This window comes from Cercospora kikuchii (genome assembly GCF_019650295.1).
Source record: "Cercospora kikuchii DNA, contig_00005, whole genome shotgun sequence".
Taxonomy (NCBI): Eukaryota; Fungi; Ascomycota; class Dothideomycetes; order Mycosphaerellales; family Mycosphaerellaceae; genus Cercospora; species Cercospora kikuchii.
In genome coordinates, this window is record NW_025408586.1 from 2,804,008 (window position 1) to 2,818,060 (window position 14,053).

Below are 14,053 nucleotides of genomic sequence, written 5' to 3' on the forward strand. Positions count from 1 at the left end.
GGATAAGCATGCTGAAACACTACATCGATGATCCCATTCCATCACTCATCATCACAGATCCGCACAAACTCGAAGTGTCTTTTTCGTTCATTCGTTCATTCATCGAAGGAACCCTAAAAATCTGAAGTTCCAATTGACTTTGACTCTGCTTGGCTTTTTGGGTATTCTATTCCTCGAGGCTGGCCGGCGTGGGAAAAAGTCTATGCAAGCTTTCCCCAGATTCAACCGCAGACATGCTATGTTTGCCAGGCTTGCACCTGGAGGCTGGACCTAGTGCTGGTGCTGGTGCTGGTGCTGGTTGTCGACCGCGTGATGGATGGTCATGCCATGAAGATGGTGCTGGTGCTGGTGCTGGACTCGTGAAGAAGTGAAGGGGACTGACTGGCATGTAGGGTTGCCACAACTTCTGTGAAAACGACGGCGAGTAGTCTCAGGAAATGGCGACCGAGTATCGATCAGCACAGGTCTCTCAATCGCAGCTAGAATCCGAGCCTGTAAGCGCATTGCACACATTGGCTACATGTTCGGTCCACCATTAACTGTTGTGTGTGTGTGTGCCATTCCTGATAAAATATCATACTCCAAATCGTCTATGCGATCTTTTGACCCTTTTGCTGAGTTCAGTCCATTTCACATATTCCCACACACCTTAATGCATTTCTCTCAATAGTCATGTCAATCGTGAAGTTCGCAGAAAAAAAGGTACCAAAAATGCCAATGCTAATCGATCATTCAATATGGCTTAGCCACCGGTGTTCCGCAATCGGGAATTTTGATGCCCTTCTTCAAATTTCGGTCCTTGTCGAAGATACCCCAGTAGGGTTCCCATTTGTTGTGTTCTGTGTCGAACTGTATGCAAAATCTCATTAGCGGTCATGTTCCTCTGACTACATATGTATGATGGACGTCTGCACGACGAGGATCGCATAGACGCGGCAGAAGGGTTGCTTACCTGGTGCTTCCATGGCTCGTCAAAAGCTTCGAACCTGGTTCATGCCACGTTAGTTTTTTGCTTCTTGTCTGCTCGTCATGCCTTGCGAACAGCTGTTGGGCTGAAGGGTGCAAAGCCAGGTGTTGGCTGCACGCCAGGATTGGGTCGGGTTCATACTAACCAGAAGAACGTGGTGCCGTTTTTCAATGCCTCGCATACCCAGCCATCCATGAATGTATTGAGATTTTCAATGCTGGCCACTGCGCCGTCTGTCTCGCTCTTGCAGCCGAAAGCTGGATCCGAAGACACACCGCAGTCGTTACCTCCTTGGGTCGGCCAGCCGATTTCCGAAATGATTTGCTTGGGATACGTGACGGAACCTATTGTGCCTGTTTCCGAAGAGGTGAGGGCGACATCTTTGTTCTGCCAGAAAGACCACGCCCAGCCTGCTGCATCCTCTGCGACGGTACCTGCGAAGAAGGGATGGATGTTTGACATCACGATGTCCGAGGCCTTCGCAAGATCTGCATCCCAATTGTCGCCCAAGTCGGCAGTGGCGACGGGTAAGTTGATTCCTCTGGAAGAGAAGTTGCTGCGAACTTCGTCAAGTTGCGCCGCGAGCTCCGTGACTGTCATAGTCTCTTGGAAGAGAACTTCGTTTCCGACAATGACTCCAACGAATCTGTCGTGTGGATAGTTGTCTAAGATGCGGTACAGGTCCTTCAATTGGCGATCGTTCGTGGTCTGGTTCCTTCCATCCAGGTATACTCCGAGCCAGACTTTCATGGTATCTTGCATCTCTAGGCGCTCAATGGCCTCCAGAACCAGTTCGGTCTGATTGCAATCTGTGCCATATAGACGAACCGACGCTGCTAATTGCGAAAGTCGTGCAATGTCCAGTGTGACGTTGTTCTGCGTAGGTCCACCACCAGGGCTCAAACAAGCTGGATATTGAGCATACCATGGCGTGTAATCAATGGTCGGGAACACCCTATGCAACCGGTCGTCGTTGAGCACGGCCTGGACTTGCCTCGAATTGAGATCGTAAAGGCCAGCGCTGTCTGAACCCACTGTCGAGGAACCGCCACTCGACCCGCGGTCGTTCTCGTCCTTGTTGTTAGCAAGAATTCCGCCAACAACGCCACCGACAATGCCGCCGATGACCAGAATGGCAGCAATGGTGCAGCCAATGATCCACTTCTTTTTGCGACTGCTTCGGTCCGTCTGCTTCGATAGCCACTCCGACTTCTCAGCGTCGTTCCCAACGGGCCCGTAGAGGCCGCTGGAGCCTCGGTTCATCGCCTTCATGCCAACGCCTGCGCCAGCACCCGCAGCGGCACCAGCTCCGGCAGCCGCTCCAAAGCCTAACTTGTTTCGCGATCGGGATCCAGCTGGGATTCCGTCGTCTCCATCGTCCTCGATTGTGCTCGGGTCAAAAGAGTCGTACTCGTCGCCATAATATGAGTGATGTCGTGGTAAAGATTGGCCGTATCCCGCTGCGCCGAGGCCTGCTCCCGCGCCTGCCGGCATGGCAGGAGCGTTCCTTTGAAAACTTCGATTTGTCGACACCGAGGGCGAATAGCCCGGCGCCTGGTTTTCTGTGAGTGGTGCGAGCGAGGTTTGCGATTCCTGATGTATCGGGCTCACAGGCCCATGCATGTGTGGTGGCGGTGATGGCGGTCCATAGGCATCGTGATAAGGTCCTGGCGAATGCGTGTTCATGCGTGAGTCGTACGGGTTGCCAGCGTCTCTGTAGTCGTGCCCAGAATGCGATGTGTAGCCCATTGCCTCGCCCGGCGATTCCGGCGTGCGTGTTTGCTGCGAACCTTGTACGTGGCCCAGCGGTATTCCATACGTCCGCTCGGACATGATGCCGTGCGCTGTGGGGTTAACGAGCGACTGTGCTCAGACGAAGCCTTGCCGGCGCAAAAAGCGAAAGAATGTCGGCGGAAGAGGTGAGGTCCAGGAGATGTCAAAGAGATGCGCGCGAGACAGCGCGGCCTGGACGCGGGCTCAACGCTCTGCTGACCTCTTCCTGGCACAAGGCTGGGCGTTTCTGGCGCGCTCGGCTGTGCTGATCTGAGAAGCCGTGCGTGGCGTCGCGAGTCCTGTGGCCCGTCGTCGATGCCACAGGAAGCCGCACCGTGGAGAGCGAGTGTGCAGACGTGCAGCGTGATGCGCGGCGATGCTGTTGATGAGAGATGGATGCTGCCAACACGAGCTGGCGTAATGCTCTTGGGAGGTGGATTCTATTCTTGAAACACGGTGCAGACGGGAGCTAAGAGGTTGCATTGGTGTGGCAACGCGGCTTTTAGCTGAAAGAGGATTTGGCTAGCCCGCCACCACCACACCACCACCACAACGTCCCTTCTCCCTCCCTTCTCGCAAGGCTGGAGCGCAACGTTTGACGCTGTCTTGCCTTGCAGACCACCCATTATTCTCCGGTCGGTTGTCGGCTCGCCGTTGACGGCATGCCCGTTACTCCCGGACACTGCCGACGAGGACCAGCGTTCCCAGTTTTCTGCTCCATCATCCGTCCCACTGGAGCACGCAGACGATCCTCCGCGGAGCCCCCACATTTGGCAACGGCTGCACGAGACGAACACCTCCGCAGTGATTGCTTCAATGCGACACCAGGCCGGACATACACAATGCGAAATTGCTCGTGAGCGCGGACAACACTCCCGTCAATGGTGCAGACGCAGGTGAAGCGGACCACGAGGAAGCAGCGGAAATACGAGCACGTGCAGACAAGAATCAGGCCTGTACACTGGGAGCTTGCGCCTCGGACGCGTTGTAGCTTTTCTTGTTCTGTTGCCATTTACGTCTACCTCTCGAATATCCATCCACAGGTACTTCTTGGCGCCGGTCCTGCGACAGACACAGTCCGACCATGCCTCACTTCAGGCCACCTGCAATCACAATACTTTGCCCCGTAGTGAAACCGGTTCGAGCATAAAACGTCACTGCGTTCGCGACTTCTTCGGGCTCGCATAGCCTGTGGAAGGGAATGCTGTCCACCAGGCCTGGAAACTGATCACCCGAAGGAAGCAGCCCAGTGTTTCCAACCATTGCGGGCGCCACATCGTTCACGGCAATGTTGTAGGGCGCGAGTGTCGTGGAGAGATTCTTCATCATGGCCATCAAGCCACCCTTTGATGCAGCATAGTGGCAACCCTGGATCGTGTCAGCAATAACCTCGTATTCTGGAATTTGCACTTGCGTACATTCATGCCTCCGCCGTAGGCTGCTATTGATGACACGAAAATGATACGACCCCATTTCTGTGCCTTCATGCCGTCCACCACGCCTTTCACGAGCAGGAACGGTGCCCGCAGATTGACATTGAGTGTGACTTCGAATTCGCTCAATGGAATGTCAGAAACATCTCGTATCCGCTTGCCGTAGCCAGCGTTCGAGACGAGGATGTCGACAGCACGTGCATGTTCCTTCTGCACTTCTTCGGTGAGTTTTGTAGTAGCTTCTGGCGAGGCCAGATCGGCTTGGTGCATCGTTATCTTCAGCTTGTCATTCGAGGAGGACAATTCTTTCACGAGCGCTTCTAATGAGTCTTTATTCGATGCGTATGTGAGAGCGAGGTCGCAGCCATGCGAGGCGAACTGTCTTGCACATGCTGACCCGATGCTGTTGTCGTTGATGAGTGTATGGACATTGGGCTGTTGAATGTCTTGGCTCACCCGCCTGAGGCACCTGTGATGAGCACCAGTCTGCCGGTGATGTTGTTGTCTGCGGTCGTCATTGTATCGAATTTGACTTGTCCAAACGGTGCAGAACGTACGGCGGCAGTCTAGGCCTGGTTATCTATTCCCTCCCAGCTGCCCTCGTGCCAGTGCCAGAAATCTTCCGTCTCCAAGGGCCTCCCAAGGCGGGCGGTATTGGACGGCACGCAAGTGCGACTTGGGGCGGCTACTCACCCCACTGAAGTGGGCGACAGACGTCGGCAACCGACCTCGCAGCACACGCTGTTCTTAGCAACGACCAACATGACAGACACAGAAGCCCAGGATCAGGACCAGTCGCCCGAAAAGGCTGCCGTCAAGGAGGAGAAGGAGAAGAGAACGTCGCGCGCGTGTCTTGCCTGCCGCGCGCGCAAAAGTTCTTGCAAGCTGTGAGTCTTCGCGGCTTCTGGCACGTTGCTCCGCGCGCCTCGTTGAGATCAGGCCTCTTCGGGTTTCTGTCCTGAAACGAGTCTGCATCAGTACGAGTGTTTGCGCTGGGAAAACGACAGGTGTTGCACCTGTCGGCCTTTCCCTGGAGCCTCAGATTTGAGTGCAGCGCACGCGCTTCTTTTGCCGATTCAGACGCCGTGCTGACATGGCCACAATAGACCGAAAACAGAGGACGGGAAACTGACCACGCCATGCGCTCGCTGCAAAGCATCGGGACTCGAATGCGTAAGCGCCATATAGTGACCCACAGAGATCTGAACTAAGCATTGCTCGCAGGTCATCGGCTCTTCCAACAGAGGCGGCCGCCGTGTTCGCAAGAGAACTCTTGATCAAGCCGGACTCGCCAACAATAACGTTCAGCAGCCGAGAGAGTCGCCAGCTATCAGTGGCGCCAGTGTTCACTTCACGCCTGATACACTCTCGTCAGGCCAGACCCATACAGGATGGCCTCAGTCAGAGTATGGACCCGCCATACCACAGCCTGGAACGGGCATGGCGCCTGATCTCAATCCGCCTGCCCCTGATGCCATCATGCTCGATCCAGCACTGCAAGCGGCAGATGCGAATGCGCGGGAGGTAAGATGTTCGCCATTGCGTTCTCGCTGGCACACCATAGAGCCTTAGGAAATTGAAGGGAATCAGCCTCTGATACGTGAACAGTCTCTACTCACTAATCCAGCCACCCGAGAGAGCTCGACCGGGACATCGGGCAACATTGCTTTCAACGATTTGCAAAATCCTAGCGATGCTCTTGGAATACTAGCGCAGATCGCCAGCAATGGAGAACACAATTCGGGCTACGGCTCTTCGCAGTATACAACGACTACTGCCATCTCAGCCCAACTAGAGTACCCTCTTGTGCGTGAAGGACGGTTATCGATGAGCAGAATTCTTCAGCTTTTGCAAAGATACAAGTACTACTACCACCCATACTTTCCGATCGTGCCTGCGGCAACATTGGACGCGGCGAATCTGAGCAGGACTGCGCGAGAAGAACCACATCTTCTCACCGCTATTCTGGTGATCGCTTCACGAGGTATGTGGTGACGACCTTCAACAACATCTGACTAGCATACTAAGCATTATCAGATCTCACCGATGAGCCCAACATATTCATATCCTGCTCCGAACACATGCGAGCGTTGGTCTCAGCACTTGCAGCTGGAGGTTCTGGTCAAGTGGAGGCTGTCGAAGCACTTCTGGTCCTTGCAGAATGGACGCCATACACGTCCCGGTCAGACGCTGGCCATGTCGGCCGCGGAGAAGAAGATCGCGAAGCTTGGATGCATGTTGGAATGGGTAAGTATAGCTATCGGAAGGTTTCCTGAGCTCGAATTAGGGTACGTGTTTCACACACCTGCTGACTTGCCGTAGCTCTACGGATCGGCTACTTTCTGGGCCTGGACCGATACTCATTTCATGTGCGTGGTGACGACGTGAAGGATCCGCAGTGGCAGCGGAAGCGACTTGTCTGGACAGCTTGTTACATCAGTGACAGGCAGATCAGCATCCGCCTTGGTCGAGCGTTTTGGTCTCGAGGCCCAGGACCTTTGACCACTCTGTCGAAGGCAGACTTTCCCATGCTTGCGCCTGCTGTACCGGGAGATGAGGACTATGCAAGTATCTTCCAGGCCACGCTGGAACTGACTTTACTGTTTTCCAATGTCCATGATGTCTTGTACTCAAATCCTGGGAACAGCGTCCGTAGCCACCTCAGTGGAGGCTACATCAAGTACATTGATGACTTCAGGAGTGCGATATACGGATGGAAGAGTGTATGGGGCACATTGACCTGCTCGGCACACCTCAAGGCCACACTTCTGATCTCATACGACTACCTACGGCTTTACACTAATGCCTTTGCTTTCCACGCGACGGTGAAGCGAGCTCTACCGCAGGCTCAGCAGAACCCCGAACCCCGAAGATCGACGAGCACAGCGCCGGGTCGCGTATTCTACAATAATGTCGGTGCGGTTGGCGACGCTCGGTTCATCTATGAGGGCCTAGATGCTGCCAAGAGTCTTCTCAGCATGATGAATACTTTTGTTGATCCGGAGAAGTCTCTTCGTTACATGCCTCTGAGGTTCTATCTTTATTCGATCTATGCCGGTGTCTTTCTGTACAGAGCGAGATGTGTTGGAGTTCTCTCAGCAGATGAGGAGCAATCAGTACGTGCCATGGTCAAGGAGACGGTCAGCAGACTGGAGAGATCCGCGATGGGTGAGTATTCAAATATTGTTCGAACATGACGCAGTCGCTAACTTCCATGCAGGCATACAGCATCCTGGCAACCGGTACTCTCAGCTACTGCGATTGCTCTGGGATAAAGTCGAAAAGAAGGAGCATCGTAGAACACAATCTACCGCGACACTACAAAACCCTTATCGACCAAATAGCAGCATCAGTGGTGCTACACCGACATCGAACAAATCCCAAGATTCACCAGCTGTGACAGAATTGATGGGCGACTTCTCCTGGACCGATCTCGATGCCATTGGAAACTTTGCCGTCAATGGCAACGGAGGCGCGGCCATCAACGATGCAGACTGGTGGTCAGGCTTTTTGCCGGCAGATTCGGGGAACTTTTTGTTCGATCAGCTGAGCAACATGGAGGACTGGACGAACCTGGGGCTGCAGTAAGCAAAGAACTTTTGGCTCGATTTGGACCTGCATCCTCCAGCACCAGTCGTGTAACAAGCAGCTGTGATTCATCCTGGCGGATCTGTCGACTTGGTGGAACGGTGCCCCCAAATATACTATCATGTAGAGCATTGGGGCACTGACAATTGAGCTTCGGGGAGTCGACAACGCCCTGGAGACCGAATAGATATCTGGTCTTCACGTGTCTGTCTCAGTGCATCTACGCCCAGGCCGAGCACTGAGAAGGGCAAGACGTTGATGGCCTGAGAGGTGGTTTTGGCCCGGAACGGTTATTGGCGGGTATTCAGCCTTCAGATGCCGACGATCACCACTGCCAAAGCGGTTCAACTTTTTGGCGAGCACTTTCCTCCCACATCGCGACAGCACCTGTCCACTTCCACAACTTGTAGCTACAACTTTTCGAGTTCCCCTCACACTCTCATCCCTGCCACCCATTCGAAGCCATGACACAATCGCGATCAGCCCTCTTGATTGGGGGGATAACTCACGCCCGCAAAGAGTGGGAGGCTCTTTCGTCATTGCTGCAACTGAAGGTATTGCTTGTCATTATCGCTGAGCTGTGGAGCTAGCTGCTGACTTTATTTCCAGGAATACGGATCTGGTTCAAGAGAAGACTTCATCTCGCGGTGCAAGAAGGGCGAATACGACGATGTGGTTGCGATTTATCGATCGAATGACTCCACGGCCGTGACTGGACCTTTCGACAAGGAGTTGATTAGCGTTCTACCCAGCAAGTTGGAATGGATCTGCCACAATGGAGCTGGATATGACAATATCGATGTGCCAGCTGCCACCGAGAGGAATATTCAGATTAGCAGCACGCCCATAGCAGTGGATGAGGCGACAGCTGATAGTATGTTTTTACTAAAACTACTTACATTGCTTAAATTACTAACGCTCTCCAGCTGCCCTCTTCCTCCTCCTCGGCGCCCTCCGAAGAATCACAATCCCCTTCCTCAACGTCCGCAAAGGCGACTGGCGAGGCAAAAACTTCGGTCTCGGCCACGACCCAAAGAACAAAGTTCTCGGAATCCTGGGAATGGGCGGTATTGGCACAGCAGTGGCAAGAAGAGCAAAGGCTTTCGGTATGACCATACAATACCATAATCGAAACCGATTACCGGAAGAGAAAGAGCATGGAGCCAAATACGTTTCATTCGAAGAATTGTTGAAGACTTCGGATGTGTTGAGTTTGAATCTGGCATTGAACCCTTCAACAAGGCATATTATTGCGAAGCCGCAGTTCGATATTATGAAGGAGGGGATTGTGATTGTGAATACTGCACGAGGACCGATTATTGATGAGGCGGCTCTTGTGGATGCGCTGAACAGTGGCAAGGTCTTTTCTGCGGGGTTGGATGTGTTTGAGGAGGAGCCGAAGATTCATCCTGGATTGTTGGAGAATGAGAATGTGGTTTTGCTGCCGCATGTGGGGACTGCGACGTGGGAGACGCAGAAGGAGATGGAGGTTTTGGTGCTGGATAATCTGAGGAGTGCGGTGGAGGGGAAGGGGTTGTTGACACAGGTGCCAGAGCAGAAGAAGAAGTGAGTTTCAGCTTCTTCTATGCAGTTTGTGGAAATTTGTGCTGAGAGGTCGTGGCGGTCTAGTGAGGGAGGGCGTGTGAGAAGTCGGTTGTAGATGGAAATTTGGCGTTGCTAGATAGATTACGAGACCCATGATACCAGCATACAAAAAGTTACTTCTCAGGTCATTACAGTGTACTTCTGCTCTGCTTTGTTATCGGGACGATCCATGGTAAGGTCTCTGTCGACTGAATCAACAGGACAGGCTGTCTTGGCGTGCGAAGCAACAACGAGCGTCGGCAATTGAAGTCGTGGCCACTTCTCCATCACCACGTGCACTATGCTGATCATCTCAAAGTCCACCGGATACACATCACTTCATCATACCACAGCAAAGACGAATGAGAAGGAAGCCCGAGTCCAGCTGCCGAAGAATCCCGCAAAAGCCGATGGACTTCACACTCCACATCGCTCCACTCAAGCAATAACGCAAGACCGCACAAGCCCCAGCCACGCTCCATGCTTGATGGGACACTCCACGCGGAGTCTCCACAAAATCTCCCCCAACGGAACGTGCGAGCCGTTGCAAAGTATCGAATGATACGGTGACACACTACCACGGTGTGCAGTAGCTAGTAGGAGAAGAGAATAGCCGGCTATTGAAAGTAGGCCCACTTCACGCGCGGGAGAAAAGGTGATGGAGTATTTGAGGTCTCGGCTGCAGGGTTTTACTATTTCTTCTTCTTCGTCAAGGCAGAAGAGGGCTGTGAGGGAAAGAGATTCAACGTCTTCTTCTTGGAGAGCGCTTTTCTTATCTGGAAGTTCTGGTTCTGGGACTGGATCTGAAGGGAGAGGAGAGTATACGGCTCTCGAGCAATCTGGCGATATGGCGAGGGCAAAGACGATATGGCAGGACATTGTCCAGTATAGGCGGACGTATTTGCTTACGGCGGTCGCGTCATTCGGAGGTGAGTGCAAAATGGAATGCAAACCAATGGAGATTTGTGGCATGCGATGGCATCTTTGCAATGGAGGAGCACAGGAGAGATGATCACACCAAGTCCGAGGGAGTTGTCAAACACAACTTGAAAGATTACGCTAACGCTGTATCGCTCCAGGCATGCTCTTCGGCTGGGATACTGGACTGATCGGCGCCGTCCTCACCATGAAGAGCTTCCAAAACAGCTTTGGTCTTGATGAAGACTCTCCAGAATACGCGAACCTCTCAGGAAACATCGTCTCGGTCCTGCAAGCTGGATGCTTCTTCGGAGCACTGGCTTCCTTCTTCGTCTCGGACAAGTTCGGCAGAAAGAAAGCTCTGATCTTCGCAGATGTGATCTTCATCATTGGGAGCATTATTCAGACATGTTCAGGCTTGACCTCGACGTCTTTGGCTGAGTTATATGTGGGAAGAGTCGTCGGTGGCTTTGGCGTTGGTCTGATTTCTGCTGTTGTGCCGACGTACATTGGAGAAAATGCCAACAAGGAGATTCGAGGTCGATGCATTGGGTGTATGCAATTATTCAAGTGAGTACATTCTGTTCTCGTATGGAATTTGTGGACTGACAGCAAGACAGTGTCACCGGAATCATGCTGTCCTACTTTGTGAACTATGGATGTAACCAGAACATCGCGTCAACGAATCCCGCACAATGGCGAGTGCCTTTCGCACTTCAGATACTGCCAGGAGTCCTCTTGCTCTTCATTATCTTCCTCAACGAGTCACCGAGATGGCTTGTTGAGAAGCAGAAAATTCAAGAGGCCCGTAAGGCACTGGCCACAGTTCGAGCACTACCCATCGAGTCCGAAGCAGTCGATCGCGAGCTTGAGGAGATCATTGAGGACTTCAACGGACACGAGAAACTACGTCTGTTGGAACAGATCAAAGTAACATGCCGCGAACCAAAGGCCATGTACACATTCACCATGGCTGTAACACTCATGTTCTGGCAACAATGGACTGGGACGAACAGCATCAACTACTACTCACCACAAATATTCAAAAGTGCCGGACTCGTAGGTCAGAGCGCCGGCCTCTTCGCGACAGGAATCTATGGCGTGGTGAAAGTCGTCTTCACCTCTTTGGCTCTCATGTTGGCTGTCGAAAGTCTCGGCAGGAAATGGTGTCTGATCATGGGAGCTCTTGGTCAAGCCTTCGCAATGTTCTACATCGGGATCAACCAGGCCGTAAACCCTCCCAGCGGAGATGGACTGGATGGTCACAGTATCTTCGCAATCATCTGCGTGTACCTCTTCGTCGTCTTCTACAGTTTCGGCTGGGGCGCAGTTCCATTCGTCCTTTCCGCAGAATGTGCTCCGAACCACACACGAAGTTTGGTCATGAGCGCAGCTTTGATGACTCAATGGCTTTTTAACTTCGTGATTGCGAAGCTCACGCCTATCATGTTGGACAAGATCACATATGGTACTTTCCTGCTTTTCGGCGGATGTTGCATTCTCATGGCGATCTACACAGTCTTCTGTGTGCCAGAGACAAAGGGTGTGCCTCTTGAAAGCATACACTTGCTGTTCGAAGGTGGTATTATCAAAGGAGCCCTGAAGGACACGATACCTGCGAAGTCAAGAGCAAAGAAGCTACGGGAATCACAGGCTGTGGGAAGAATAGATGTGACTGGGAAAGACTTTGATGATGAAGAGGCCCATCATGTTGAGCAGGCCGACCGAGACGACATTGTGAGGAAGACAGCAAGAGCGCAGAATGTCATAGGCAGTCGAGCGTAGAGAGCGCTTCCATTTGTAACAGAATTTGGAGACGAAGGAGCGCCATGGGCTGAGGTCTAGACATAGAAACAATAAACATAGACATATGTGTGAAGAAGTCTCAACAGCGTAATATGGCACTCCGAGTCTCGAAACCGGACACAATTGCCATCAGATATTCCCGACTGGATTCTCTTCAGCCTCAACTCTCGGCAGCAACTCCACTATCTCTCTTTTCGATTCTCTCTTGATCGGTTCCTTGCCCTTTGCTCCAATCTCCACCCGCACGCCTCCCCATCGCACGATTCAAAATCCACTGCTTAGCCGTGACAGGCTCACCTTCGTCGACAGCAGGGTTCTCTTTCCGTTTAGCATCAATCATTTCACTTCCGTCAAGCACTTTCAGAATCACTTCATCCTCAGGCCTGTTGAAATACACCAGACTGAATCGTGTAGAGTCCTGCTGTGCGCCAGGAGGATTGACAACACGATGGAGCTGAAAGATTCGACACGAGTCAGCGATATCATCATCTCCATCTCAGAATAACGACATGCCACAAAGACCTTCAAAGTAGAAGAAAAAAAAATGCCAACTCACATTACTCCTCAAAATCCCCGCCGAGAACTTAACCATCGCATCCCCCAAATTAACCACACAATGCCCCTTCAACGGCTTCACAAACGCCCACTCCTCCTTCATCCCCTCCAACTCCGCCGGCGGCAAAACCTGCAAACCCCCCAACCGATTAAACAAAACCGTCACACTCCCAAAATCCGTATGTTCCCCCAACGCCGCCTGCCGATCACTAACCTCCTGCGGCGGACTCTTCACCCACCTCATCTGATCCCCACTCCTGCTCTTCAAACGATGCAAACTCTCCAATTTCCCCTCTGGTAATCCCAACCTCTGATTCAAACGTCCCAAAATCAGCGTAACAAGAGCATGAGACCTCAGCATATACTCTTTAATCAAACCTCTCGTTTCCTCTTTCGTGAGGATCTCCGGATTACGAAGTCGTTCCGATAATCCCAAAATATCATCTTTTGAAAGATTCCAAAATTCATTTCGATCTTTCGTTCCTTTGCGATCAATGACTCCTGCTCCGTAGCCTTTATAGCCGAAATAACTGTTTTCGCCCATCATATCATAAGAAGCCTTCTCTTCAACGGGTAAATTAAAGACATCTTGGGCGAGAGTGAAGAGGTCTTCGGCGTTGGAGAGGAGGGCATCGCCTTCGATGGGTAGTACGTCTTGTTGGGATTCTGGAGAATTGCTGTTGTTGGTGGTGCTGTTCCCGTTTCGGAGGTCAAGGTAGAAGAACCCGAGATCACAGCATGCGCGCCAGAGTTTTTCGTCTTCTTGGACGTCGCCTGCAAGGAGCTTTTGGAGGCTGATGCGGAGGAGTGGTGCTTGGGGGATGTCGTTGGGGAAGGGAGGGAGATCTTGGAAGTCGAAGTCTTCGTGTGGTTGCTCTTCAATGGAACCCATGATGGTAGTGATTGTGGTGAGGATACTGGATGATGTCGTAGCTGTTCGTTGGGAGCAAAAACTGTTATTACAGTGCTATGATACTGATGAAGGAGAAAATGAAGCCTACGTCCTGCGAAGCCTCGACAATGGCATCAGTATACGTTCGCTCTTCCCGAACGCTGAAGATCAAGAGCGAGGTACTTGTGCGTACCCCGCCTTGATGATGTAGGACGGCACTCAGGAACGTTAGCAAGGTGCACAACAGAAAGCTTATCCAATGTCATTAGCCGACAACATCTCAACACGGGCCGGGGTATGGAGACAATGGACAACAGCAGCTCATCAGATCAAATCATGTTCGCAATACGCCATGTACGTACTATACACAATCTGTCTCATCCTATTCGACCCTCTTTGCATTATGCACAGCGCGCCTCATTGATGTATCCCATTAAAGGCGTTGATCACACCAAAAGGTACATTGAGAAGCGTAACCCCAATCGTGAACGTCGCTCCAAATGACTTTTTTCTTCGTTTGCGGCATCACACCATGCA

The 14,053-nt window shown here is 52.2% G+C and overlaps 6 protein-coding genes across 6 annotated transcripts; 3 read left to right on the forward strand and 3 right to left on the reverse strand.

Annotated features, from left to right (window-relative positions):
- Positions 1–732: 732 nt before the first annotated feature.
- On the reverse strand, positions 733–2,800 carry CKM354_000884100 (uncharacterized protein; the record flags this gene model as incomplete). The annotated part of the gene is made up of 3 exons (XM_044804236.1): positions 733–849; positions 953–986; positions 1,113–2,800. 3 exons carry the CDS (start codon positions 2,798–2,800, stop codon positions 733–735), a joined length of 1,839 nt encoding a protein of 612 aa, XP_044660171.1.
- Positions 2,801–3,829: 1,029 nt separating this feature from the next.
- CKM354_000884200 (uncharacterized protein) lies at positions 3,830–4,691 on the reverse strand (the record flags this gene model as incomplete). The annotated part of the gene is made up of 3 exons (XM_044804237.1): positions 3,830–4,108; positions 4,159–4,576; positions 4,630–4,691. The coding sequence occupies 3 exons, from the start codon at positions 4,689–4,691 to the stop codon at positions 3,830–3,832; spliced, it is 759 nt and encodes a 252-aa protein (XP_044660172.1).
- Positions 4,692–4,935: 244 nt separating this feature from the next.
- Positions 4,936–7,761, forward strand: CKM354_000884300 (uncharacterized protein; the record flags this gene model as incomplete). Its single annotated transcript, XM_044804238.1, has 7 exons — positions 4,936–5,060; positions 5,280–5,346; positions 5,398–5,697; positions 5,782–6,157; positions 6,211–6,420; positions 6,496–7,341; positions 7,394–7,761. 7 exons carry the CDS (start codon positions 4,936–4,938, stop codon positions 7,759–7,761), a joined length of 2,292 nt encoding a protein of 763 aa, XP_044660173.1.
- Positions 7,762–8,225: 464 nt separating this feature from the next.
- On the forward strand, positions 8,226–9,331 carry CKM354_000884400 (uncharacterized protein; the record flags this gene model as incomplete). The annotated part of the gene is made up of 3 exons (XM_044804239.1): positions 8,226–8,315; positions 8,371–8,635; positions 8,688–9,331. 3 exons carry the CDS (start codon positions 8,226–8,228, stop codon positions 9,329–9,331), a joined length of 999 nt encoding a protein of 332 aa, XP_044660174.1.
- An 861-nt stretch (positions 9,332–10,192) lies between these two features.
- Positions 10,193–12,048, forward strand: CKM354_000884500 (uncharacterized protein; the record flags this gene model as incomplete). The annotated part of the gene is made up of 3 exons (XM_044804240.1): positions 10,193–10,274; positions 10,425–10,833; positions 10,884–12,048. The coding sequence occupies 3 exons, from the start codon at positions 10,193–10,195 to the stop codon at positions 12,046–12,048; spliced, it is 1,656 nt and encodes a 551-aa protein (XP_044660175.1).
- A 181-nt stretch (positions 12,049–12,229) lies between these two features.
- Positions 12,230–13,516, reverse strand: CKM354_000884600 (uncharacterized protein; the record flags this gene model as incomplete). The annotated part of the gene is made up of 2 exons (XM_044804241.1): positions 12,230–12,523; positions 12,626–13,516. 2 exons carry the CDS (start codon positions 13,514–13,516, stop codon positions 12,230–12,232), a joined length of 1,185 nt encoding a protein of 394 aa, XP_044660176.1.
- Positions 13,517–14,053: the final 537 nt, after the last annotated feature.